At 35.2% G+C, this 27301-nt stretch overlaps 1 protein-coding gene across 2 annotated transcripts in view; it reads left to right on the top strand.

Annotated features, from left to right (window-relative positions):
* Positions 1-27301, top strand: part of COL19A1 (collagen type XIX alpha 1 chain) — a 350374-nt gene that overhangs the window by 149297 nt on the left and 173776 nt on the right. For both annotated transcript variants that reach the window (XM_058734368.1, XM_058734369.1), the window contains exons 13-15: positions 12282-12335; positions 21219-21272; positions 22936-22971. In XM_058734368.1, the coding sequence (XP_058590351.1) occupies positions 12282-12335; positions 21219-21272; positions 22936-22971 (144 nt within the window). The remainder of the gene's footprint in view (positions 1-12281; positions 12336-21218; positions 21273-22935; positions 22972-27301) is intronic.

Genomic DNA, 27301 nt, shown 5'->3' on the forward strand with positions numbered 1-27301 from the left:
TTTCAACATTTATCATAAAGATAATCAAGAAAGTTAGTGTTCATTTAAGTATAGACACATAGACCAATGGAAAAGAATAGAATCCAGAAATAATTCCACATATATACGACAACTTATTTTCAAAAGATGTACTAAAATAATTTTCAACAAACTCCTGGAACAGACATTCATGTAAAAAAAATAATTTTAATCCATATCTCCCACATTATCCATAAATTTACATTTATCCATTTACATTTATCTACAAATAACTAAATTTGTTTATAAACTCAGAAATGATGCTAAAAGGCAAATTCACAAAAGAAAAAGTTGATATATTAGAGTTTATCAAATCCCTCTGAGATCAAAGTAATGGAGCAAATAACTTGAGATGATAGGAAGAGTTTTTTGACCATGTGAAAGTCACATATGTCCTCTGAGTTGGGAATTTGTCATCAATAAATGGGGATGACAATATCCACCTCCTAAGGTTATTGCTAGAATTAAAGCAGGCCCTTACTATGTATAGCATTTGGCACAGAGTCTGACATATATAAGTTGTATAGAGTAGAAGCTAATTACTATATATTATTGAGAGTATCTATTGAAGTATTAGTGATGTTAATACCTACATTGGGGATAATGATGGATTTAATTCAAACTCCGTAAAAGGGTTTCATTACTTACCTAATGTAGTATTTTGAATACAAAAGCACTACAATTTTGTTTGGAAGAACATTAACTTTTGGTAGTTTTTGAAGATTCACCAAAGAATGGGTATTAAAAAAATCTTAAATGTGATCTAATTTCCATTATCCTCTTTCCTTTGGTTGGGATTGCGTTTAAGTTTGCATCAGACTAGAATGATTTATTGTATTTTCAAAGAAACTTTAGAGATGTTCTGTTGGCTTTGTTTTTGAATCTTTTTTGCTTTTAAACTTATCCAAACACTAAGAAATTATCTGGATGCATTTACTTTCTAACAACCTCCGATATCAAATGAATTTTCTTTAATTCTAGTTTAAATCTTTAATACTACAGTTTTGTTTTTACTCAATTTCTTCTTAATGGAGAAAAAGAGAACAGCTGGTTACTATTGTCAGATTTCTTTTGTTTGGGATTTATTAAGTATGCAACCCTTGAATATCTTTCCTTTTTTTCCTGTTTGCATATACAACTGACACTGCTTTTTTCTGAAGGATGGTAGAATTTACAATGAAGAAGCTTTTTTTTCTTTAAGTTTTTATTTAAATTATAGTTAGTTAACATATATTGTAATATTAGTTTCAGTAGTAGAATTTCAGCAGAATTCAGTAGTAGAATGAAAAGGAGTGCTCATCACATGTCCTCCTTAATAACCATCACCCATTTAACCTATCCCCTCACCCACCTCCCCTCCAGCAACCTCAGTTCTCTATAGTTAAGAGTCTGTTTTATGGTTTTCCTATCTCTTTCCCCCCACCATGTTCATTTGTTTTGTTTCTTAAAATCCACATATGAATGAAATCATATGGTACTTGTCTTTCTCTGACTGACTTATTTTGCTTAGCATAATACAGTCTAGCTCCTTCCACATTGTTGCAAATGGCAAGTTGTCATTCTTTTTTATGGCTCAGTAATATTCCATTGTATATCTACATCATATTTCTTCATTCATGAGTCAAAGGGCATTTAGACTTTTTCCATAATTTGGCTAATGTTGATAATGCCCCTATAAATATCAGGGTGCATGTGACCCTTAAGTTCAGTATTTTTGTATCCTTTGGGTAAATAGCTAGTAGTGCAATTGCTAGATCATGGGGTAGTTCTATTTTTAACTTTTTGAGGAACCTCCATACTATTTTCCAGAGTGGCAGCACCAGTTTGCATTCCCACCAACAGTGTAAAAGGGTTCCAGTTTCTCCATATTCTCCCCAACACTTTTTGTTTCCTGTGTTGTTGGTTTTATCCATTATGACAAATGTGAGGTGATATTTCATTGTAGTTTTGATTTGTTTTTGTTTTTATTTTTTATTTTTTTAAATTTACATCCAAATTAGTTAGCATATAGTGCAACAATTATTTCAGGAGTAGATTCCTTACTGCCCCTTACCCATTTAGCCCATCCCCCCTCCCACAACCCCTCCAGTAACCCTAAGTTTGTTCTCCATATTTATGAGTCTCTTCCATTTTGTCCCCCTCCCTGTTTTTATATTATTTTTGTTTCCCTTCTCTTATGATCATCTGTTTTGTCTCTTAAAGTCCTCATATGAGTGAAGTCATATGATTTTTGTCTTTCTCTGACTAATTTCACTTAGCATAATACGCTTCAGTTCCATCCACATAGTTGCAAATGGCAAGATTTCATTCTTTTCGATTGCCAAGTAATACTCCATTGTATATATATACATCTTCTTTATCCATTCATCCATCAATGGACATTTGGGCTCTTTCCATACTTTGGCTATTGTTGATAGTGCTGCTATAAACATGGGGGTGCATCTGTCCCTTTGAAACAGCACACCTGTATCCCGTGGATAAATGCCTAGTAGTGCAATTGCTGGGTCGTAGGGTAGTTCTATTTTTAGTTTTTTGAGGAACCTCCATACTGTTTTCCAGAGTGGCTGCACCAGCTTGCATTCCCACCAACAATGCAAAAAAAGATCCTCTTTCTCCGCCTCCTGGCCAACATCTGTTGTTGCCTGAGTTGTTAATGTTAGCCATTCTGACAGGTGGAATGTGGTATCTCATTGTGGTTTTGATTTGTATTTCCCTGATGATGAGTGATGTTGAGTATTTTTTTTCATGTGTTGGTTAGCCATCTGGATGTCTTCTTTGGAGAAGTGTCTATTCATGTCTTTTGCCCATTTCTTCACTGGATTATTTGTTTTTTGGGTGTTGAGTTTGATAAGTTCTTTGTTAATTTTGGATACTAACCCTTTATCTGATATGTCATTTGCAAATATCTTTTCCCATTCTGTCGGTTGCCTTTTAGTTTTGTTGATTGTTTCCTTCACTGTGCAGAAGCTTTTTATTTTGATGAGGTCCCAGTAGTTCATTTTTGCTTTTGTTTCCCTTGCCTCTGGAGACGTGTTGAGTAAGAAGTTGCTGCAGCCAAGATCAAAGAGAGGTTTTTGCCAGCTTTCTCCTCAAGGATTTTGATGACTTCCTGTCTTACATTGAGGTCTTTCATCCATTTTGAGTTTATTTTTGTGTGTGGTATAAGAAAGTGGTCCAGGTTCATTCTTCTTCATGTCACTGTCCAGTTTTCCCAGCCCCACTTGCTGAAGAGACTGTCTTTATCCCATTGGATATTCTTTCCTGCTTTGTCAAAGATGAGTTGTCCATACATTTGTGGGTCCACTTCTGGGTTCTCTATTCTGGGTGATCTGGGTGTCTGTTCTTGTGCCAGTACCATACTGTCTTGATGATTACAGCTTTGTAGAATAGCTTGAAGTCTGGGATTGTGATGCCTCCTGCTTTAGTTTTCTTTTTCAGGACTGCTTTGGCTATTTAGGGTCTTTTCTGTTTCCATACAAATTTTAAGATTATTTGTTCTAGCTCTGTGAAGAATGCTGGTGTTATTTTGATAGGGATTTCATTGAATATGTAGATTGCTTTGGGTAGTATTGACATTTTAACAATATTTGTTCTTCCTATCCAGGAGCATGGAATATTTTTCCATTTTTTTGTGTATTCTTCAATTATTTCATAAGCTTTCTATAGTTTTCAGTATGTAGATTTTTCACCTCTTTGGTTGGATTTATTCCTAGGTACTTTATGGTTTTTGGTGCAATTATAAATGGGATCGATTCCTTGATTTCTCTTTCTGTTGCTTCATTGTTGGTATATAGGAATGCAACTGATTTCTGTGTGTTGATTTTATATCCTGCAACTTTGCTGAATTCATGAATCAATTCTAGCATTTTTTTGGTGGAATCTTTTAGGTTTTCCATATAGAGTATTATGTCATCTGCGAAAAGTGAAAGTTTGACCTCCTCCTGGCCAATTTGGATGCCTTTTATTTCTTTGTGTTGTCTGATTGCAGTGGCTAAGATTTCCAATACTATGTTGAATAACAGTGGTGAGAGTGGACATCCCTGTCTCGTTCCTGACCTTAGGGGGAAAGCTCCCAGTTTTTCCCCATTGAGGATGATATTAGTGTTGGGTCATTCATATATGACTTTTATGATCTCGAAGTATGCTCCTTCTATCCCTACTTTCTTGAGGGTTTTGATCAAGAAAGGATGCTGTATTTTGTCAAATGCTTTCTCTACATCTATTGAGAGGATCATATGGTTCTTGTCCTTTCTTTATTGATGTGATGAATCACATTAATTGTTTTGCAGATATTGAACCAGCCCTGCATCCCAGGTATAGATCACACTTGGTCGTGGTGAATAATTTTTTTAATGTATTGTTGGATCCTGTTGGCTAATATCTTTTGAGGATTTTTGCATCCATGTTCATCAGAGAAATTGGTCTATAGTTCTCCTTTTTAGCAGGGTCTCTGTCTGGTTTTAGAATCAAGGTAATGCTGGCTTCATAGAAAGAGTTTGGAAGTTTCCTTCCATTTCTATTTTTTGGAAAGTCTGAAGAGAATAGGAGTTAACTCTTCCTTAAATGTTTGGTAGAATTCACCTGGAAAGCCATCTGGCCCTGGACTCTTGTTTTTTGGCAGATTTTGATTACTAATTCGATTTCCTTCCTGGTTATAGGTCTGTTCAAATTTTCTATTCCTTCCTGTTTCAGTTTTGGTAGTGTATATGTTTCTAGGAATTTGTCCATTTCTTCCAGATTTCCCATTTTATTGGCATAAAATTGCTCATAATATTCTCTTATTATTGTTTATATTTCTGCTGTGTTGGTTGTGATTTGTCCTCTTTCATTCTTGATTTTATTTATTTGGGTCGTTTCCTTTTTCTTTTTGATCAAACTGGCTAGTGGTTTATTAATTTTGTTAATTCTTCCAAAGAACCAGCTTCTGGTTTCATTGATCTGTTCTACTGTTTTTTGGTTTCAAAAGCATTAATTTGTGCTCTAATCTTTATTATTTCCTGTCTTCTACTGGTTTTGGGTTTTATTTGCTGTTCTTTTTCCAGCTCCTTAAGGCATAAGGTTAGGTTGTGTATGTGAGATCTTTCTTCCTTCTTTAGGAAGGCCTGGATTGCTATATACTGTCCTCTTATGACCGCCTTTGCTGCGTCCCAGAGGTTTTGGGTTGTGGTGTTATCATTTTCTTTGGCTTCCATATACTTTTTTAATTTCCTCTTTAACTTCTTGGTTAGCCCATTCATTCTTTAGTAGGATGTTCTTCAGTCTCCAAGTATTTGTTAACTTTCCAAATTTTTTCTTGTGGTTGATTTTGAGTTTCAGAGCATTGTGGTCTGAAAATATGCATGGTATGATCTCGATCTTTTTGTACTTACTTAGGGCTGATTTGTGTCCCAGTATATGGTCTATTCTGGAGAACGTTCCATGTGCACTGGAGAAGAATGTATATTCTGCTGCTTTAGGATGAAATGTTCGGAATATATCTGTTAAGTCCATCTGGTCTAGTGTGCCATTCAAAGCCATTGTTTCCTTGTTGATTTTTCTTGATTAGATGATCTGTCTATTGCTGTGAGTGGGGTGTTGAAGCCTCCTACTATTATGGTGTTACTATCGATGAGTTTCTTTATGTTTGTGATGAATTGATTTATATATTTGGGTGTTTTTACATTTGGCACATAAATGTTTACAATTGTTAGGTCTTCTTGGTGGATAGCCCCCTTGATTATGATATAATTCCCTTCTGCATCTCTTGATACAGTCTTTATTTTAAAGTCTAGATTTTCTGACATAAGTATGGCTATTCTGGCTTTCTTTCATTGACCATTAGCATGATAGATGGTTCCCCATCCCCTTATTTTCAATCTGAAGGTGTCTTTAGGTCTAAAGTGGGCCTCTTGTAAACAGTATATAGAAGGATTTTGTTTTTTTATCCATTCTGTTATCCTATGTCTTGATTAGAGCTTTGAGTCCATTGACGTTTAGAGTGAGTACTGAAAGATATGAATATATTGCCATTATGATGCTTGTAGAGTTGGAGTTTCTGGTGGTGTTCTCTGGTACTTTCTAATCTTTGTTGCTTTTGGTATTTATTTATTTATTCATATGTGTATATATATATGTATATATACATACATACATATATATATATGTATGTATATATATATGGGGTTTTCCCATCTTTTCTCCCCTCAGAGAGTCCCCCTTAAAATTTCTCGCAGGGCTGCTTTAGTGGTCACAAACTCCTTTAGTTTTTGTCTGAGAAACTTTTTATCTCTCCTTCTATTTTGAATGACAGCCTTGCTGGATAAAGAATTCTTGGCTGCATATTTTTCTGATTCAGCACACTGAATATATCCTGCCACTCCTTTCTGACCCGCCAAGTTTCTGTGGATAGGTCTGCTGCAAACCTGATCTGTCTTCCCTTGTAGGTTAGGGACTTTTTTTCCCTTGCTGCTTTCATGATTCTTTCCTTGCCTGAGTATTTTGTGAATTTGACTATGATATGCCTTGTTGATGGTCGGTTTTTGTTGAATCTAATGGGGGTCCTCTGTGCTTCCTGGATTTTGATGTCTGTGTCTTTCCCCAGGTTAGCAAAATTTTCTGCTATGATTTACTCACATAACCCTTCTACCCCTATTTCTCTCTCTTCCTCTTCTGGGACCCCTATGATTCTGATGTTCCTTTTTAACGAGTCACTGATTTCCCTAATTCTTAAATCATGCTCTTTTGCCTTTCTCTTTTTTTCTGCTTCATTATTCTCTATAAGTTTGTCCTCTATATGGCTGGTTCTCTGTTCTGCCTCATCCATCCTTGCCACTGCTGCATCCATCCGTGATTGCAACTTAGTTATTGCATTTTTAATTTCATTGTGGCTATTTTTAACTTCTTTTATCTCTGCAGAAAGGGATTCTAATCTATTTTTGACTCCAGCTAGTATTCTTATTATCATTATTCTAACTTCTGGTTCAGACATCTTGCTTGTATTTGTGTTGGTTAAATCCCTGGCTGTCATTTCTTCATGCTCTTTCTTTTGGGGTGAATTCCTTCTCATTGTAGTTTTGATTTGTAGTTCCCTGATGATGAGTGATGTTGAGCATCTTTTCCTGTATCTGTTGGAGATATGTATGTCTTCTTTGGGAAAATGTCTATTCATGTCTTTTGCCCATTTATTTGGATTATTTTTTGGGGGGTGTTGAGTTTCGTGAGTTCTTTGTAGATTTTGGATATTAACCCTTTATCAGATATTTAATTTGCAAATATCCTTTCCTATTCTGAAGGTTGCCCTTTTGTTGATTGTTTCCTTTGCTGTACAGAAGCTTTTTATCTTGATAAAGTCCCAACAGTTTTTTTTGCTTGTGTTTCCCTGGCCTCTGGAAATGTATCTAGTAAGAAGCTGCTATAGCTGATGTCAAAGAGATTGCTGCTTGTGTTCTCCTCTAGGATTTTGATGATTTCCTGTCTCACATTTAGGTCTTGCATCCATTTTAAATTTATTTTTGTGTATGATGTCAGAAAGTTGTCCAGTTTCATTCTTTTGCATAGAGCTGTCCAGTTTTCCCAACATCATTTGTTGAAGCCACTGTCTTTTTTCCATTGGATATTCTTTCCTGCTTTGTTGAAGATTAGTAGACTACATAGTTGTGGGTTCATTTCTGGATTCTCTATTCTGTTACACTGATCTATGTGTCTGTTTTTGTGCCAGGACCATACAGTCTTGATTACTATAGCTTTGTAATATAACTTGAAGTCTGGAATTGTGATGCTTTCAGCTTTGCTTTTCTTTCTCAAGTTGTTTTGGCTATTTGGGGTCTTTTCTGGTTCCATACAAATTTTAGTACTGTTTGTTCTAGCTCTGTGAAAAATTCTAGTGGAATTTTGATAGGGATTTCATTAAATATGTAGATTGCTTTGGGTAGTGTAGATATTTTAACAGTATTTGTTCTGATCTACAAGGGAGAAGTTTTAGAACTCATCTAGTGCTAACATATAACCTGATGAATTAATACTGGTAAAACATGAATTGTCAAGCAACATTTTTTTTTTAAGTTTGCTTGTTTGTTTGTTTATTTATTTATATATTTTTTTCAATACCCATCACCCACCCTCTCCTCCCTCCCACCCCCCATCAACCCTCAGTTTGTTCTCAGTTTTTAAGAGTCTCTTATGTTTTGGCTTCCTCCCTCTCTATAACTTTTTTTCCCCCTTCCCCTCCCCCATGGTCTTCTGTTAAGTTTCTCAGGATCCACATAAGAGTGAAAACATACGGTATCTGTCTTTCTCTGTATGACTTATTTCCCTTAGCATAACACTCTCCAGTTCCATCCATGTTGCTACAAAAGGCCATATTTCATTCTTTCTCATTGCCACAAGTAACATTTCTTTTGTATTCCTTATGGTGAATTGTCTGATTTGTTCTATGCTCAGTTACCAGTTGGATATTATTCTTTTTCTTATAAATGATCAAAACTCTTTGCATATTAATAATGTTAACTATTAAGCCACCATATGATACTTTTTCCCATCTCGTCATTTTCCTTTTAGTTTAGTTTATATTTTTTTCTTACAAGTTTATAATTATTATTTTGTCAAATATATTTTTTCTATTATGATTTTCTTCTTTTGGTTCCATACTTAGAGGCACCATACTCACCATAAGCTCTGAGCTATGTTCACTTTATATTTTTTCTGTTCCTTTAATATTTTTATTTTCAAGTCAGCTCTTTAACCCATCCAGAATTAAATGCATGATTGCACATTTATTCCCAATGAAATTTATATTGTTCATTATAGCATATTGTTTCAGTCTGTTGTAACATTTCATGTCTTGCATCTGTTGCATATATATTCATAATATATAATGTATCAGTGGTTCTCAACTGAAGGTAATTTCACCTTCTGTGGAAAATTTGGCAATATTTAGAGACATTTTTATTTGTCAGGACTGAACATAGACAGGCTGGGGGAGAGACTGACTACTGGCCTCTAGTGAGTAGCGGCCAGGGTTGAGGTTCAACATCCTACAATGTACAGGATAGCCCTCACAGCAAAGAATTGTCAATAATGCCAAGATGAAGAGACCATCATATAGGTGAGGGAGTGGGAGAGATCTATTGGGTACCATTCTTCTCCCAGTTACATACTCACCAATAGTAGTATTACCTGGGCCATATTTCTGTTTCCTGCTCTGAGGAGCACTTGAAGAGACTTTGCCTCCTGCTTTGCAGAAATCCAGATATACACTGAATTTTTTTTATCATCCCTGGACGGTTTCAAAAACAAATGAGCTTAATAGTTTTAGAGCACAGACCCTGGAGCTGTGCTGAGGCAGGTTCTACCTCTTATTAGTTGTGTGACCTTGAGCAAGCTACTTAACCTCTCTGTCTTCAGTTTCTTCATGTGTAAAGTGAGAGTAATAGTCATATCCTTATGCTGGATTATCACAGAATTATAAGATGCTTAAAGTAATGCTTGACATGTAGTAAACATTATAGAAGGATTTGGTAACAATGAAAAGTAAATGACTTGGTTTTTTTTGTGAACCACCTTATTTGATCACAATGGCCTGTACTTGCTTTTTTTCTTAATTTAATTTAATTTAATTTAATTTTATTTTATTTTATTTTATAAGAGAGGGAAAGAGTTTACAAGAAGGGTGTTGGGAGTGGGGGAGAGGGACAGAGAGAGAGAGAGAGAGAGAGAGATAGGAGAACCTTCAGTAGGCTCTATCCTCAGTGCAGAGCCCGATACAGGACTTGATCCTACGACCCTGGGATCATGACCTGAGTCAAAATCAAGAGTCAGATGCTCAACTGACTAAGCCACCCAGGCACCCCTGTTATTGCTTTTTATATAATTATACTTTTTAAAATCCATTGTAGATTTTTGCCAGTGATCAAATTGAAGCAGCATGTTTCTTCTTTACCCTTCTGGAACATCTCTTATCCTCTTGCCATGCAGCATAAACCCCATCAGATCATCAACTCTGTTCTCTCTCTGATTATTATTTAACTTTTATTACCTCTATCAAGGTTGCAGATTTCCTTATAGGCACATATCTCTTTAATATGTAGAGTTGTTTATTTTTCCTCCTGTGAAAACCATTAATTTTGAATACAGACTATATTCATTCTGAGTTACATTCTGAAAGTTAATGATGATATCTTTGGAATTATATTGTCTCCTTGTGCCAAAAATTTCAATTCATTCTATTAACATGTGCTGAACACATTTTATGTCACCATCTAGACACCATGTTGTCTCTTATCCCCTTACTAGATAGATATTTTCTTCTGTGTATTTCTGAGTCTCTTAATTCCTATTTTGCTTTCTGGCATATATGACATCTTCTAGAACAGCACTGTTCAATGGAATTTTCTGTAATAACAGAAATTTTCTAATCTGCACAGCCCAATAGTGTAGATACCACTGAGTGCTTGAAAGTGGCTAGGGCAACTGAAGAACAGAGTTTTAAATTTTATTTAATCTTAATTAATTTAAATGTAAATCACCACCTGGGGCTAGCGGCTAGCACATTGAACAGCACAGCTCTAGAGCATTTCCTCACCCTTCCATTTTCAGTTTAAAATATTCAGCTTGGGGCGCCTGGGTGGCTCAGTCGGTTAAGCGTCCGACTTCAGCTCAGGTCATGATCTCACGATTTGTGAGTTCAAGCCCTGCGTCGGGCTCTGTGCTGACAACTCAGAGCCTGGAGCCTGCTTCGGATTCTGTGTCTCCCTCTCTCTCTGCTCCTCCCCCACTTGTGCTCTCTCTCTGTCTTTCAAGAATATATAAATGTAAAATTTTTTTCATCTTTATTCTAACTTAAACCTATTTCACTCAATGTACTTGTATACAGTTTTGCTTATCCTATATATTATATATATTTCTTATACTCCAGTAATCAAGTTACTTTTACTTCATATCCTGTGTTTTCAATATAGTAATAATACATAGTCTTAGATAATTGGGACTGTGCGTGTGTATTTCTGTTAGTAGAGTTTTTAATGTATTATCTTGTAAAGTCAGGTGCTTTCTTTTCTTTAGTTTTTGTTTTGGATAAAAATAATAGTGTTCATTGTAGGAAAACAATGAAGAACAACAGAATAAGTTGAGAATAAAAAGCATCCTAGTGGCACAAAGCAGAGATTACTACTATTACTACACCCCCCCCCCCCCAAACACACACACACTGTGTTATGTGATAGACTGTGACTTGGATGAGTTCTTTATATGCATAATATATTCTTTTATTTTTAGATATTTTTACTAATTATATAGATAATACATGTGTTTTGTTTTTAAAAAATTGAAAAACAAGAGTATGCTGAAGGAACAAAATCACCCATAATCACAGAATCCATAAATCAACCACTTTTACTGTTCTGGTTTGAAACAAATATTTGAAACAAAATATTGTTTCTAAGTTCCATAGTAGGTGGATGCATAGGCTGGTAGGCAAGTAGGTAGCTAGAAGGGTAGATACATAGCCATTTAATTTTTTAAAAAATTATGCTACAGATATGCAGCATTTTCTAATAAATGTATCCATCCTTCAGATGATAATCAAACAAAAATATGTGTCACTATGGGTATGTGTTACAAACAATAGTATTAGTGGCCATTTTGAACATTTGTAAGTAAAGTAATAAGAATGGGTATTTGTAACATGTATTCACTGAATTTGTCAATCCCTGGTGTCTTACTTTTTACAGCATAAGGATTTTTAAATAGTATAAAATAAAATTCACAAATATGATTTTAATGGCTGCATCATATCCCATTGTATCTATATACCATAATTTATTTAATAGTTCCCTATTACTGGACATTTAGGACGTTTCTCTTTTTTTTACTATTATAAATAGCATTGCACTCTTCAATTTAGTGCCTGAAACTTTTCATCTCTGATTATTTCCCTAGGATATATTCTTAGAAGCAAAATTGCTGGACCAAATTAAATGAACAGATTTAAAATTCCTGATACATATTGTCAAATTGCCCTCCAGAAAGTTCTTTGTTGCTTATAGAAGAAAATAAATAATCCTTGTCCTATTTCTACCGTTTAATCATTTTTATGCAGCCTTTCTTTGAACCTTTAAACTTCTCTTGGGTTTAGGACTCAGAATTGTTTTTTAATAAATGTTTCTTTCAAGGGATTAGCAAAGTAATCACATTGTTATAAATACCTAAACAATGTAACTCTCTTGTTTTTTCTTAGTAAAGGATCTCAGGATATAACATTTTTCATTATATAAATTATTTCTTTCTAGGGTGAACCAGGAGAAAAAGGAGATCCAGGTCTGGCTGGCATTAATGGACAAAATGTAAGCCGAACTGTTTTTTTTTTTCTTCTTCTAATATTCTGTTTACATTTTGCCACTGAAATGTGTTGACTATCTAATGGTATTAGGACTTTACTATCAGTGACAGAACCAGCCACAATCAGGGCAAAATCAAGAATCAAGACAATTTTTTACATGGCTCAGTAAAAGCTCTGTGTTTTTAGTGTCATTATCGGTGGCCTCTTGCCTTTTTGTATTATGTGTCATCCTTAACAGTGCTTTCTTTTTTGTTGTTTTTGGGTTGGATTTTTCTAGTCTTCCTTTCTCTGTCTTTTCTCTTCCTATGTACATTTTCATATGGCCCATGTTATTACCCACAGTCACTCTTCATCTTACACCAAAGCTCCATCCACTGAAGGTTCTGCATGGGTAGGATTGAAATGATGAAAAGAAGGGGAGAAGGGGACGGAGACTTGTGTATGTGTGTTCCAGTTCATCAACCTTGGGGATACTATTGCCTGTAACATCTGGAAGTCCTAGCATCTCCATTTCCTTCCCTTAAGACGACAGACATTCCCCCACCCCCACCCCTATCCCCTGAGCTTCACTTTGATTCTTATGATGAAATTTGAAGGTTATCCCAAATATGGGTTTTCTCTAAAATATAGAACAATCTTCTGGTCTTCAAAATCACCATTTATTATAGATATTCTAACTTTACTGGGGAAAGTGACCACCATGAGAATTATTTTTTCCTAGTTTTCTTTTTCCACTTGCATAAAAATGTTTTAGAAAAGTTCTAGAAAGCTACACTACTTGCTTTGTGGAAAAAGAAAAATGAAGCTAGATTTGGTCCCTAATGTCTTAGATGTGTTATGAAACCATCTTATGTGCAGTAGATCACTATGGTGGGAAGGGAAGCTGATCATTACAGTCCCTGGGGCTTGTGGACAAAGTAAGAGGGATACCTGAGTATGGGAAGGGGTTTTCTCCAAAAGAGAAATACCCCAGGAATTAACCCTAGAGTCAACACTGGGTTGAGGTTCTGACCCCCACTGCTTTACTCTCTTGTTTACTTCTTGAGAAACCCCATTCACATATTTCATATGAGGGTCATTCTTAATCCTCTCCCCTTTGAAATGATTTTTGTCTATGAGAGAATGGGAACTGGTACTTAGGGCTTGTAGCTGGAGTTGTCTCTGCATCTTCTCTAGTTCCTTACAGTGCATCAAGACACTGGATGTCACAACTGTGGGCCCATACATTTAAACAGAACCTCTGATTCACCTCCCTTCCCTACTAGTGGAGGTGCCTGGTATCAGAGTAAGAGTTCTGGAGTGGAAAGCCAGAACCCACTGTGTCCCAGTTGGATCACTGGCTGAGAAAATCACTTCTCTATCTGTAAAGGATGGGTTTAGAATACATTCTCAAGTCCTTATCACTATGATGTCCTATCATTTTATACAAAGAGATTATTAAGATTATGAACTTGGAAAGCATAATAAACATAGAAGCATTCATTTAGGTTTTGTAATGTTCCTGCTGCATGTAAGGAGATGTAGGGATAACAAAACAGAATATAGCTGGAGCCAGAGTATGAAAAGTGCTGTATGTAAGGATGTTTGCCCTTCCTCCTCTGAACACATGGAGGAGAATTCATCTGAGCTGTGTTTAATGAAGATTAGTGTCACAGTGTGTTCTATAAATTGGATCATATTGGGGCCTTTGCCTATGTTTTGTTTTTTCTGTTATACTCTTCATGAGATCAAAGACCATTTCTTGGAATCCCCAGGACTTAGTAAATATTTGCAGTTAAGTTCTCAGGAATTATTTTCCAAGTTTTAATTTTAAAAACTGAGAAAGTACTATAATAGTCTAAAATATAAGTAATTAGAGCTGAAAGTAGGATAACAGAGGTTGATATTACAGTTGTAAAATATATGCAGTTTGGCACTTGACATCATTGAAAACTCAAAAATAGCTCAAGATTTTGACCATTCATTATGAGAACAATGTTATCTTGTGAAAAATGTAGGAGTGTCGAAAGAAATTAATGATAGTGTTACAAAAGATAACCAAGCTGCATGCATGTGGGCTCTCTGAGAGAGAGGAAAAAAACAAAGATTTTTAGAAGTTCATTAAGATAACATTGGAATTGAAATAGAGAGGGACTTATCCAAACACTTCAATGAAACTTGGAGATTTGAGGTGTTGGAATCTGAAATCTATTTACATTAGCTTAGAAATTTGGAAATTTTTCTTACAGTGTCTGAAAGTAAGGTGATTTGGCTTTGCAGATGTAATCAATTGATAAACACATATATTTTGTTTTTTTGTTTTGGGTTTTTTTTAAATTGTTTTAATATTAAATCTTTTGTCAAATTGGTTTCCATACAACACCCAGTGCTCATCCCAACAGGTGCCCTCCTCAATGCCTATCAACCATCAATGCCCATCAATGCCCATCAATGCCCAATGCCCATCACCCCCCCATCTCCCTCCCACCCCCCATCAACCCTCAGTTTATTTTCAGTTTTTAAGGCTTTTAAAAACTGAGGATAAACACATATATTTTGAGTGCCTACTACATGCCCAGTGTTCTGGCAGCTGTTGTAGGATTTCCAAACCTGATTAAGACCAACCTGTTAAGAGAGTACATAGTATAGTGGGCAGTGTGACCTTTCCTCTTTGAGAAGGATTTTGGAAGAGTTCTTTGCATGCCCTCAATCACAGGGGTGTCATTTCTTTAGCACCATAATTGTTTAATGTAGCTCATTAGGTACATCATAAAGCAGGACAAAGCACATTAACTTTTCTCACTTGGTTACTTAATTAATATGTAGATGATATTATTTTCCCTTCCTCAGTTTTGCCAAAGATATTCAGGAGTCATGACTAAGGAGAAACAAGAAAAAGTAATGAAAATTCTTTTGTCCCCTCTACTCTCACTAAGAGTGAAGAATTCAGTGCTCTGCTATTGCATCATTGATGGTGGTATTGTTAATGTGTTATCGTTCATAAACTGTTTCCACAAGAATCTGAAATTTGATCCTTTCTCTAAGTTTATGGGCTAGCCAGAGCAAGGGGTGATAGCATCCCTATTTTCAGAGGCAAGAAATAAAGGTTTGGGAAATTAAGCGGCTTTTTTTTTTCTTTTAGAAAATGGTGAAATCAGCTTTTAACCCTACATGTTTGACCGAAAAGTCTCTTATTTTCCCACTAAATCATGCCACAATTGTCATTGCCTATTTTTCAATGCTAAGATAAACTGACTCTGCAAATTAAAATCATTCAGCATTTATGACAGTTCACTCCGACTTTCAATAAGCACAGGTACACATTCTTAGAGAATGCAGGGCATTATATTAGCGATTTCAATTTGAATTAAAGTCAAGCCATGATGGGGATTCTAACTTGAGAAACATTCTGCTGGAATACAGAGTGAATAAACCCAATGGGCCAGCTCACTCCAGCTACTTTCCAAGTCAAAGAAATTTGGAAGAATTTAGAAATGCTACTAAATTCAAAAGGCCAATGTAATGGTCTTTATTCTTGCATATCACAAATATCTTGATGTAAATGTATCTTTTAATAATTTCTTCTGTGCTAGCTTTGCCAAAAAATGGGCAAGCTCACTTTGGAAAATATGAACCTGATATAGAGGGAAATATTCAGCAGTTCAGTCTTTCTCGGTAGGACACTATTGGCATTCTGGGTAAGACAGTTCTTTGTTATGTGGGACTGTCTTGGGAGAGGAGAATGTTTAGCATCCCTAAGGCTCACCAACTAATGTAGCAGCTCTTAATCATTAGGACAAAGAAAATTCTCTGATATCTTTCTAAATGCATCCTTGGTAGTATAAGTGCATGTAAACTTTGGATTGATCTCCAAGGTATTGGAGCATTGGACTAAAGTTATTGAATTAAATACCTGCTCATATTTCCCTTATAGTTTAAATAATGCATACCAAACATAATAAAATTCTTAAAAATTTGAGTTGTGTGAATTTAGTCTTTAAAAAACAAGACCTCAGCTTTACAGACATTCTTAAATGATTTTGATTGTGACTTACTATGAGATATATTCAACAAATGCATTTTAGAACAGACTTGAGAGGGAGTCTCATAAAGTTGTTAATGTAACCTTTAAAGCCAGACTTCCTGGGCTCCGGTCCCAGCTCTGCCACTGCCTAACTGGCATACTACTTGGAACATTACTTATCCCCTCTGTGCCTCACTTTTTTCAGTTGCACAATGGGATGATAATATTAATAGCACTTGCTTCAAGGCTACTTTTCTTTGTTTTTGAGGGTGAACAGGGTTATCATGCATTTAGGACAGTGTCTCGTGTACAGTAAGAGCTATATAAACACATAAACCTTTGCTATTATTTGAAACTGGGTTAAACAAAACACATTTATCTTTAATAGAAATATCATTTCAGTTATGTGCTTTTGTGGGGTTACATAATCTTAGAAAAGTCAATTTCAATCATTGAGTTTAGACTCTTCCTCTGCGTCTTTCTTACTGTCTTTCAAACATGTTTTATAAAAATTACAGCATGTGATATTTCTAAAATAATCATGTTAATCTCCTTATCCCAATGCAATCTGTACCATTAAATACAAAAATATTGAAATCACAAAGCTGAGATATCAGCTGGCAACAGCTGGTGCCATTGCTAGGGAACAAGATACAGTCAGTGGGAAGACAAGGCAAAGAATTAATTGATAGGTTAAAATTTTTGACAACTATTATTTTGTATCATCTTCTGATTTTTAAAGATGCTATATACCATGAGTAGTAGATCTTCCAGTAAATTTAATTTCATTGTCTACCTGCTTTTATAATTCTAGATATAATACTGTCCTTCTGCTTCCACCTTGCCTTTAGATAAGAGTTCCTGTCTGCACATAACATCCAGAGTCAACTACTGTGCTTTTGAGAATCTTTATATATGTGAATATTATTGAGAACCTTGATAATATATTCCCATCTTACTCAATGTTGAACTCACAGACTGTTGCATCTGATTCTTTATGCTTTGTGGTGAGTGCTGTGTCTTTTTCTCTCCAGTACTCCATAACCATTGATAGCAGCACCAGTGTGACATGAGGGGAAAAATTGCACTTGAGCAAAGCATTACTGATCTGTTTCTCAGAGCTTATTATGATGCAATGGCCTTAAAAACATTGCACTTTGTCACAAGAGGACATGAGTTACATGGGCCCAAGTATGGCAAAAGTAGAAGAAGCTTGATGAAGCAGTATTTCTCAATTGCATTTTATCCGATGTGAGTTAAAGGATGCTTGTTCCATATCCGTCAAACTGAGTACAAAACTGAACAGAATGAACTATTAATTATCCCTTAAGCTTGGACTTGAAGAGTAAAAGCAACATTTATTAAGTACCTACAATGTACTGTTTTTTATAACCTATGATTCTCAGAACAACCCTTAAAGATAACTATTATTTATACCTATATTATAGGGAAGCTTAAACAATTTAGAATTTTACATAAAATGCCATTCTTTTCCTCACCCTCCTGAACTCCACATCTCTAAATCTTGAGTACCTCCAGTAGAATTAGGCCTCTCTGTGAACTGTTCCCTTCACACTTGCTGTATACTTCCATAATAGTATTCAACATTCACATTAGCTTGTAGTGGGTTGCATTACTTCTCCAACCGCTTCCTGACTATAGTTGATTGAAATGGGATGGTTAGCTGATTCATTTGCCAATAAATCCTTCCCAGAAGTTGCAGTTAGTGTTAGTTTTTTAGGCAGGAATATTGAAAGAATTGTAATGTATTATTTTATGCCTAACATAATTTTTTAACACGTAATGTGTGTTGATTATGAATAATAGTAATAACTGGAACACTGCTACACACAGAATTCACTGTAACCCTGTGCCCCAGAGTTAACCATTTCCTGAGTGTTTTATTTATGTTCCGTTTTTAAAAACAACATTTGCATATTCGTGTGGTCATAGAATATAGAGTTTAGTCTTCTATGTTTGTGCATGGTCAACAATATTTGACCATGCACAATATCCATTTATAAATAAATGGATACCTGGTGGCTCTCTCAGCCATTTCTTCTTCATGTTTGTCTTTTCTCTGGATAGAGTTACACCAAGAAGCCCAAAGAAAACTCTTAGTAGTTTTCTCAGCCCAGTAAATGGTACAACCTCCTATCACTTACTTACGCCTTGACACCTCCTTTTCTCTGCCCCCTCTTCCAACATATCTGCCTCTTCTACTTCCCAGTATGTGCGGTCTCTGACCTCTCCTCTCCATCTCCAGTATCACCACCCTATCCCAGCCACCCTCGTCTCTTGCCTCAAAAGCTGTGACAGCCCCTTTTCTGCTTCCACTCTTGCTGCCTACAATCTATTTTTACATTGTAGTCAAAGTGATTTTTTTGAAGCAAAGTCACATCATGTCGTCTTTCTGCTTAAAACACTTAGGTTCAAAAACCCATCCTCCTTACCATGACCTGCAGTTCACTACATGCTCTGACCCCTTAACTTGATCTCCTGCTCCCTGTCTGCATGCTTATGACACTGTCTTCACCTTGGGGGCTTTGGTGCTTGCTGTGCCTTCTAACCTCAATACTTTCCCCCTGGATCACTGCATGGCTGGATCCTCTGAAACAACAAATGTCACCTCCACACAGAAACTGTTTCTGATGACCCCAACTGACATACCAGCTCTCTCCCTTTCAGGCAGAGCACATTTAGCCTATCGACCTGTTTATCATCAGTCACTTTCCTCTTATAACCTGAGTTCCGTGAAGGCAGGAATCTTGACCATGTTAAGGAAAAAATTATTCTCACATTTATTAAGATGGTAAGGAGGACTTTTTGTTCAAGACTATTAGAATAGGGGCATTGCAATAGAGGAGTGAAATTGAGCTCAACTCCAAATACAATAAGGACGGGTGGGGATTTATAGCCAACGGAGTGACAGGCTCAATGAATGGAAAATTACTAAGAGCAAACACTGAGGGTGGGAGGATTCTTGATAACTGAACTATAGGATTCTTGCTAAAGGCAGGCCAAAGACTTACACATTAGAGATGGGAGATGAGGAACTTGATCTGCTGTTAAGGGTGGGGGATGCTATGTAAACTGATTAAGATTTTTGCTAAAACTGGTCTCAGCAAGCCGAAGACAGAAAAAAACAGAGGTCAAGGTTGAGGCCTAGTCAAGAAGAGGACTCAGAAGAGTCTGACTGAAGTTTGGTTGAAGAGGGGTTCTTTGTCAATTTCTAAGTAGCACTATCCAATAGAAAAATGTTTAATATATAATACTTACACAGTATATTTCTAAATATGATATTATAATCAAGACAAATATAAATATATTTTCCAGTAGCCATGTTAAGAAAAATAAAAGGAAACAGATGCAACTAATTTAAAAATATATTTAATTTAAAATATCCAAAATACTATTTTAATATATAATCAATATAAAAATCATTAATGAGCCATTTTGTATTTTTTAAAATAAATATTAAAAACCCATTATGTTTTGTATTCTCAGAAGTTTTCAATGCAGTCTAGTCTCATTTTGCTTATTTGGGAAGGAATGGATATTTCAAATAAGAGAATATTACATCTCAAATAGGATTTACTTTTTCACTCATCCCTTTTCTAAATAAATGAATAAAATACTCCAAGGTAACAATGGAAGACCATAGCTACGAGTTTTATCCTGAAAGGTATTTCTACAATTGTGAAGTGTTTTTTGTTTGTTTGTTCGTTTGTTTGCCTTTTGGATGCTATTTTTATCCATTAGATTTTTTTTTCTTAAAGTGTAAGATTACAGTTTTCACATAATCTCTGCAACAAGATTATTTTAAGTATCCAGTTTTCTCTCATTTCTTTAAATTCATCATTGACTTCTATATTGAATAGCTACAGGTGATAGCATTTGGCATTGTTTACTGACTACAAAATGTCAGAGCAGTGATAGACGGATTCCTGAGCCAGGAAAAGTAAGATATCTAGATATACTGTGCATTCTGTGACTTCAGAATTATTTCTTTTTTCCATTATTGTTCTCCATTCATCCAGTGTATTAAATCAAGAATGAAGAAAGATATTTTTTTCTATTTACCACACAGTCAGGATGTCGATCTAACTCTCTTTCTGTTTACACTGTGGGTATCTTTAGCTATAGAACTGATTCCTTCCAGTGAAATCTATTGTGATATTCCTGGGAGCTGTCATTTCTGAGTCTGATCAACTAAATACCCACTAAAACACCCAAGAGTCCAGAAGATTCATGAATATATTCATCTGATACTCTATGTCTCGTATAGTTTCATTTAATATCTTTATAAATCCAAGTAAAAAAAATTATCAATTAGAGAACTAAAACATACTTTGAAACAGGAAAGAGACTACATTGTAGCTTCAGCCTGTGAGTGATAGGAAAAGAATATGTCCTTCATTTGTTTTCTCCCACAATTAGATTACTTGATAGAGACATAAAAATGTTTTTTTTAATTTAATTCTTGATTTTTTTGGCAAGCTTTATAAAGGCCAAATCAATGCTAAATCAAAGGTATTTACAATATCCACAAATTTAATCCAAAGTGGATACTTAAAAGCTCATATAGATTTAAATGATGTTCTCCCAGATGGTGAATTAATGTAATTTTAGCAGGAAGCAAAGTTGCACAAATATGCAGTATTCAGGACTCACGCTGATTTAATGTATCTGTACTCACCACAACACAGATGTTGCTTATCATTTTAGTACCAGTTGTCTCTCTTTCTTTCTATACTACAAACTGAAGAATGAGATTTGGGAGTTCAGTAAATTATGATTTATCTTGTGACTAATGACTTGTTAGAAATGTCAGCTTTCTGTGAATTGCATACAGAAATCACATTGGTTGTATTCTTCCTACAGGGTTTGAAAGGTGACTTGGGTCCTCGGGGCCCCCCTGGCCCAAAAGGAGAAAAGGTATCGTATCCACCCAGAAGAATGTCAGTTTTTCTTAAGAAAATTCTGAGAACACATGCAGTGACTTTTCATTGAAAAAGTTAATTTTGCTAAAATTAACCAAAGGCTGTATGTTAAAAGCATCTGAAGAAAAGCCTTTTGGTTCATTTAATTAGTTTGAAGAAACTAAAAGCACAACTGCTAGTTGACATTAATTTGTGTTTATAAGATTTCACTTTCTCTCCCTCACTTAACAGTATTAGCTATTCCATTGCCAAATTAGCAACTGTGTCTTGTATCGGGGAATTTTGCCAGTAGCACTGAACTGCTACCATAATGCTGAAGCAGGTGGCCTTTAGCAGGAAGGAGGTTAACTTCCTAATTCATTCTTAGTCTGAATGCTTCATTTCCTGCCACTTTTTCTCACATGCCATTTTATCATGATATATTGGCAGTGACCTTGAAAAGAGATTTAGAAATACTAAAACCAAGAGTCATAGAATAAGGTCATTGCATGACCCCATTTTGATAAGAATTGTATGTGTGGGGCGTTCGTACTGTATTTTGTTCTCCATTCTTAGCACATTTGGAAATCCTCGTCTGTCTTCAATATTTACCTCTATGTTAAAGTTGATCTTGCAAATCAGTCCTCAGTGAGTGATTTAAGCTATGTCGATGTTCCTTAACAAGTATTGGCTACTTTTATTCAATTGTTCCAAAAAGTAATGATTACTCAACGCTAAGTCTTTACTTTTGAGGTGACTATGTCAGATGAGAAAAGAAAAATTTATAGAGATACTTTCAACATGAGAACACATCTCAGAGCTTTATACCACACAGTATAAATTCTCTATAATGACCACATAAAGAGCATTATAGCAATGATGCTTGCTCTTAATGGTTAAGAGTTCTTACGAAATAAACCAGGGTCCTGATACAATAAAGCATATAGGTGACATATAAATCAGAAAATAGTAAACTTTTATATGAGCCATTTTTTAAAGATTTTGAAAGGGTTCTCAATATATCCACTTGTTAATTTTTATTCACATAGGTCGGCAAAGCAATTTTTGTATTTAAAAATATGTAAATATAGGCAAGTCCTCTTAAAATTGATGGCAAGTGCAATGTCAATTTAGCAGAGCTTTGTAAGAGGCAATGGGACTGCTTCTTGCAGCTGGGAGGCATGAAGTGGGGAGATCCATTTATTATTTCTGCTGATCCTCATACTAACTTTGTCAGAAAAATTATCTGTCGTTGTGACACTTCCCAGCTGCTCCACTGGCAAGTAACCATATTTGAAGAGATATTCTTTCTAATTTTGGATTCGTAGACAAAAGAATAGAAAATTAGATTATTTTAGCTTTTCAAAACAAGTTCTGCTGTTATAGAAAGTATGGGGGTGCACAAGGTGATATTTATATCATGAGAGCTAAAAGCACATCATGCATTTTTCACTGTGTGGAGAATTTATCAAGATGAAATTCTATTTTTTCCTTCAAAGTGTGTGTGTGTGTGTGTGTGTATACATATATACATATATATATATACATATATACATATATATATATACATATATACATATATATATATCTATATTGCTTCTATCCATTCAGAAAACTTAAAAATAAAATGTGCAGAAAAGGATCACTGGTAACTGCAACTATTCTTTAACCTATTTTAGGGAGATACAGGACCTCCAGGACCACCAGCCTTAACTGTAAGTATTCTCCAAATCAGAATTCAAAATTGAAATGCCCTGTTCATTTTTCACACTACATCATGACTAAACCAGAATTTAAACCATAGGATATTTTGAGAACTGAAAGTTACCCTAGAATAGATCTAGTTAAACCTCCAGATTTTAAAGATGAGGCATCTGCCCACATCAGTGAAGTACATAACCTGAGGTCATACTGGGAGTTACTAGAAAAGTCTGGAGGCAGTACCAATTCTGAGCAATTTTCTCTACCCTCCATATGGTTCATAATCATGCCCCTTGAACATTTGATTATACGTTCTTAACATGATATTTAACGTTAATGGAAGCAGAGACTGTTCTACCTACTCTAAAAACCGTAAAAGAACAAAATAAACTATAATCGCCCAGTGGGTAAAAACAGCTACCTATTTAAAATGATTGTTACATTCCCCAAAACCTGTCCAAGACCAGTTTTTTTTCCTATATGATTTGCTTCTAAGATTCACAAATGATAAAATGGCAGTATTTCAGTAGCAGATTTATGAGAAAAGTTCCTAATGTGCACATAATGAGATTGTTCTCAGTTAAATGGTTCATCATTTATTAAGCATTTAATCATAAATATATAATGACTTTATATTTAGGTATAATTTACTGTTATGGATTTTCTTCATAGGCCATTAAGGACTCTCATTTAACTTAAAGATTTGGTCTAACAGTGACTCTAAGCCTAATAGAAAAGAGGAAACTTTCTTAAATAAGATCATTTGTAGCCTGAGGTCTCTTGGATTTTATGTTGATACTACCTAATGACATAAATTAAGAATTTAAATCATCAGTTTTCAGACATGTTCTGATTGTAGAAGGTCAGGCTTAAAAGAAATCTTCTAGTATCTGTGTTGAACTCTTCCTAACAAGGCAGAACAGTAATCTCAAAGACTGTGTGGCTTTGATAACATTTACATTTATCTTTGTACTTGAAAATGTCATACATATTCTAAGCAATATGTTAATAATATCTTACACAAATAATTTTTGCAATGCTTACTTAAAGGACAGATATTTCTTCATAAATGAGAAATCTAAGGAATCAAACAGATAACTTAGGAATAACCAAATTCAATTTGCCATGAAATTCTGTGCTTGAAGATTTCATTTTCAGATGGAAATAAAAACTATATATTTGAGGGGTGGTTTTAACTGAATATTATTCAGCTTTTTTATACTTTGTGGAATTTATTTTTAAAATTATTTGGCAGTGATTTACAGTTAAGGCTGCTCATGTTACTTAAGTCACATGCTTTCTTTTGTTCAACTAAGTTATATGCTCACCCACTCTATTTAGTTATCTGATTTCCTAGTCATTCCCAACTTGTGTTTGAAGAGCAAAGTGTAATCTATGTTTATCATTTCACCTGAAAATGCAGTTTTGGCCCCTGGCCCAGAAAATTGTATTGGAATATATCTATTTCATGGATTTTTAATGACAGCTAATGTCTTCCCACCAAGTAGTACCCTATAGATCCCAGCAGTATTTAGCTGGCAGGCACTAAGGGAGTACAAGCTAATTTTTACAGTTACATAAAGACATGGCAAGGCAAAACCACTGTGAAATGAAATGTTTATTTCATAAAGTTAAATATTGGTATTACTAGTTATATGCTTGTCATTACTTTATTAACATAATCTACTGTTAAAAAACAGGCAGCAGACATGAATAAACATTTTTCCAAAGAAGATATACAGTTGACCAACAGACATATCACTCATCTTCAGGGAAATACAAATCAAAACTATGATGAGATAGCATCTGACAGTAGTCAGAATGGCTAAAATCAACAACACAGAAAACAACAAGTGTTGGCAAGGATGCAGAGAAAGGGGAACCTGCTTACACTGTTGGTGGGAATGCAAACTGGTGCTGCCACTCTGGAAAACAGCGTGGAAGTTACTCAAAAAGTTAAAAATAGAACTTCCTTATGATCCAACAATTGCACTACTAAGTATTTACCCAAAGGATACAAAATACTGATTTGAAGGGATACATGCACCCTGATGTTTATAGCAGCATTATCAGCAATAGGCAAATTATGAGAAGAGACTAAATGTCCATCAACTGATGAATGAAAAAATAAGTTGTATGTATATGTATATATATATATATATATATATATATATATATACACACACACACACACACATACATATACGTATACGTATATGTATATGTATATACATACATATATATAATTATATACAATGGAATATTACTTAGCCCCCAAAAAATATGGAATGTTGCCATTTGAGCGAAATAAGTCAGTGAAAGATAAATACCATATGATTTAATTCATATGTGAAATTTAAGAAACTAAACAGAGGAACATAGGAGAAAAAAGTTGAGGCAAACCAAGAAACAGACTCTTAACTATGGAGAACAAACTGAGGGTTACCAGAAGGGAGGTGGATGGGGAGATTGGGCTAAATGGGTGATGGGGTTAAGGAGGGCACTTGTATGAGCAGCAGATGTTGTATATAAGTGATGAATCACTGAATTCTACACCTTAAACTAATATTGCACTGTTAACTAACTGGAATTTAAATAAAAACTGGAAAGAAAATGAATACATACATACATACATATCTTAAAAATTTAAAAAAAACACATAATCAAATGTTAACTATGAAATAGGAATGAACTGAAATGTATACCACCTTACCATGTACTAAATATTTAATTGTTCTTATAATGCAGATTAATACATTTTAATGAAATGATTTGTAACAGTTTTCAAGAAAGCTAAACTTGGAAGCTATACTGCCTCCATTGTATTTACATTAAACGAAACATTGTTATATAGGAGTTTATAAACTGAGAATTCATCCATAGTGATTCTCAAAGCTAGTTGTACACTAAAGCCACTATAGAGCTTTAAAACATACCAATCTGTGGCTCCACCCCCAGAAATTACAATTCAGTAGATCTGGTGTGGACCAGTATACTTAAACCTCCCTGAGTAGTTCTAAATATAGAGCTGGAATCCAAAGCTGTTGTATATGAGCACTATAATGGAACAAGCTTTCTTCTGTTCAAAAGCTTTGTCTGGCTTTCACCTGAAACCCAACTTAATGCGTAGTAATAAAAAAATGTCTCTTTCCATTCGGGAGGCATAGTAGTAAAACTAAATTAAAATTGAAGCCTTCTTGGTTAAGTGGAGGAGATTAAGGCCAGGAAGGCACCTTTAATTATAGCCTTAACCCAGCCATTCAAGGACTCCAGAGAGCTCAGGTGCCTTAATGCTTCTCAGAATTTAATGCGCACAGAAACATTCAGGGGTCTTGTTCAAATGCGTAGTTTATTTCATAAGTCTGAGGTGGGCGTGGGATTCTACATTTCTTTTTTTGTTTTGTCTTGTTTCTAAATGTTTATTTTATTGCAAGAGAGAGATCAAGAAAGAGCAAGAGAGAACAAGCAGGGGAGGGGCAGTGAGAGAGAGAAAGAAAGAGAGAGAGACAGGCTGTCAGTGCAGAGCCCAGTTGGGGCCCAATCTCACAAACCATGAGATCATGACCTGAGCCAAAATCAAGCGTCGGACGCTTAACTGACTGAAGCACCAGGCACCCCAAGATTCTCCATCTCTAAGTGGAGGATGCAGATGCTACTTGTTCTCAGACCACACTTTGAGTCACAGGGCTTAGCACTTGAGCCCCAGCTCTACTGCAGACTTGCTGCCTCATTCCATAGATTAGTGACTCCCTAGCCATACTGCATGTTAGATGTACCTATATCACCTGATATAGAGGTGTTTACCTTCAAATTTTTCCTGCTTTTCCTGAGCTTCTTTGATCTGTAAATTTATGTATTTCACCTAATTTGGGAAATTGTCCATTGTTTCATCAAATTTGTTTTCTGCCTCATTATCCCTCTCTTCTCCTTCTGAGACTCCAGTTACATACAATTACATAAAACATGTTTCCACACATTCCTTTGTTTTCCATATAATTTTCTCCTCTTTTGAATGGATCATTTCTAGTGAACTCTTTTCAAACTTACTCGTTATTGGTCATCTCCATTCTGTTGTTAAGACCATCCTTTGAATTTTTCATTTCAGATACTATATTTTTAAGTTAGTGAATTTCCGTTTGCTTTTTAAAAAAATAATATCTACAAAAGGCCACATTTCATTCTTTCTCATTGCCAAGTAGTATTCCATTGTATATATAAACCACAATTTCTTTATCCATTCATCAGTTGATGGACATTTAGGCTCTTTCCATGACTTGGCTATTGTTGAAAGTGCTGCTATAAACATTGGGGTACGAGTGCTCCTATGCATCAGCACTCTGTATC

Source organism: Neofelis nebulosa, chromosome 6, assembly GCF_028018385.1.
Source record: "Neofelis nebulosa isolate mNeoNeb1 chromosome 6, mNeoNeb1.pri, whole genome shotgun sequence".
Taxonomy (NCBI): domain Eukaryota; kingdom Metazoa; phylum Chordata; class Mammalia; order Carnivora; family Felidae; genus Neofelis; species Neofelis nebulosa.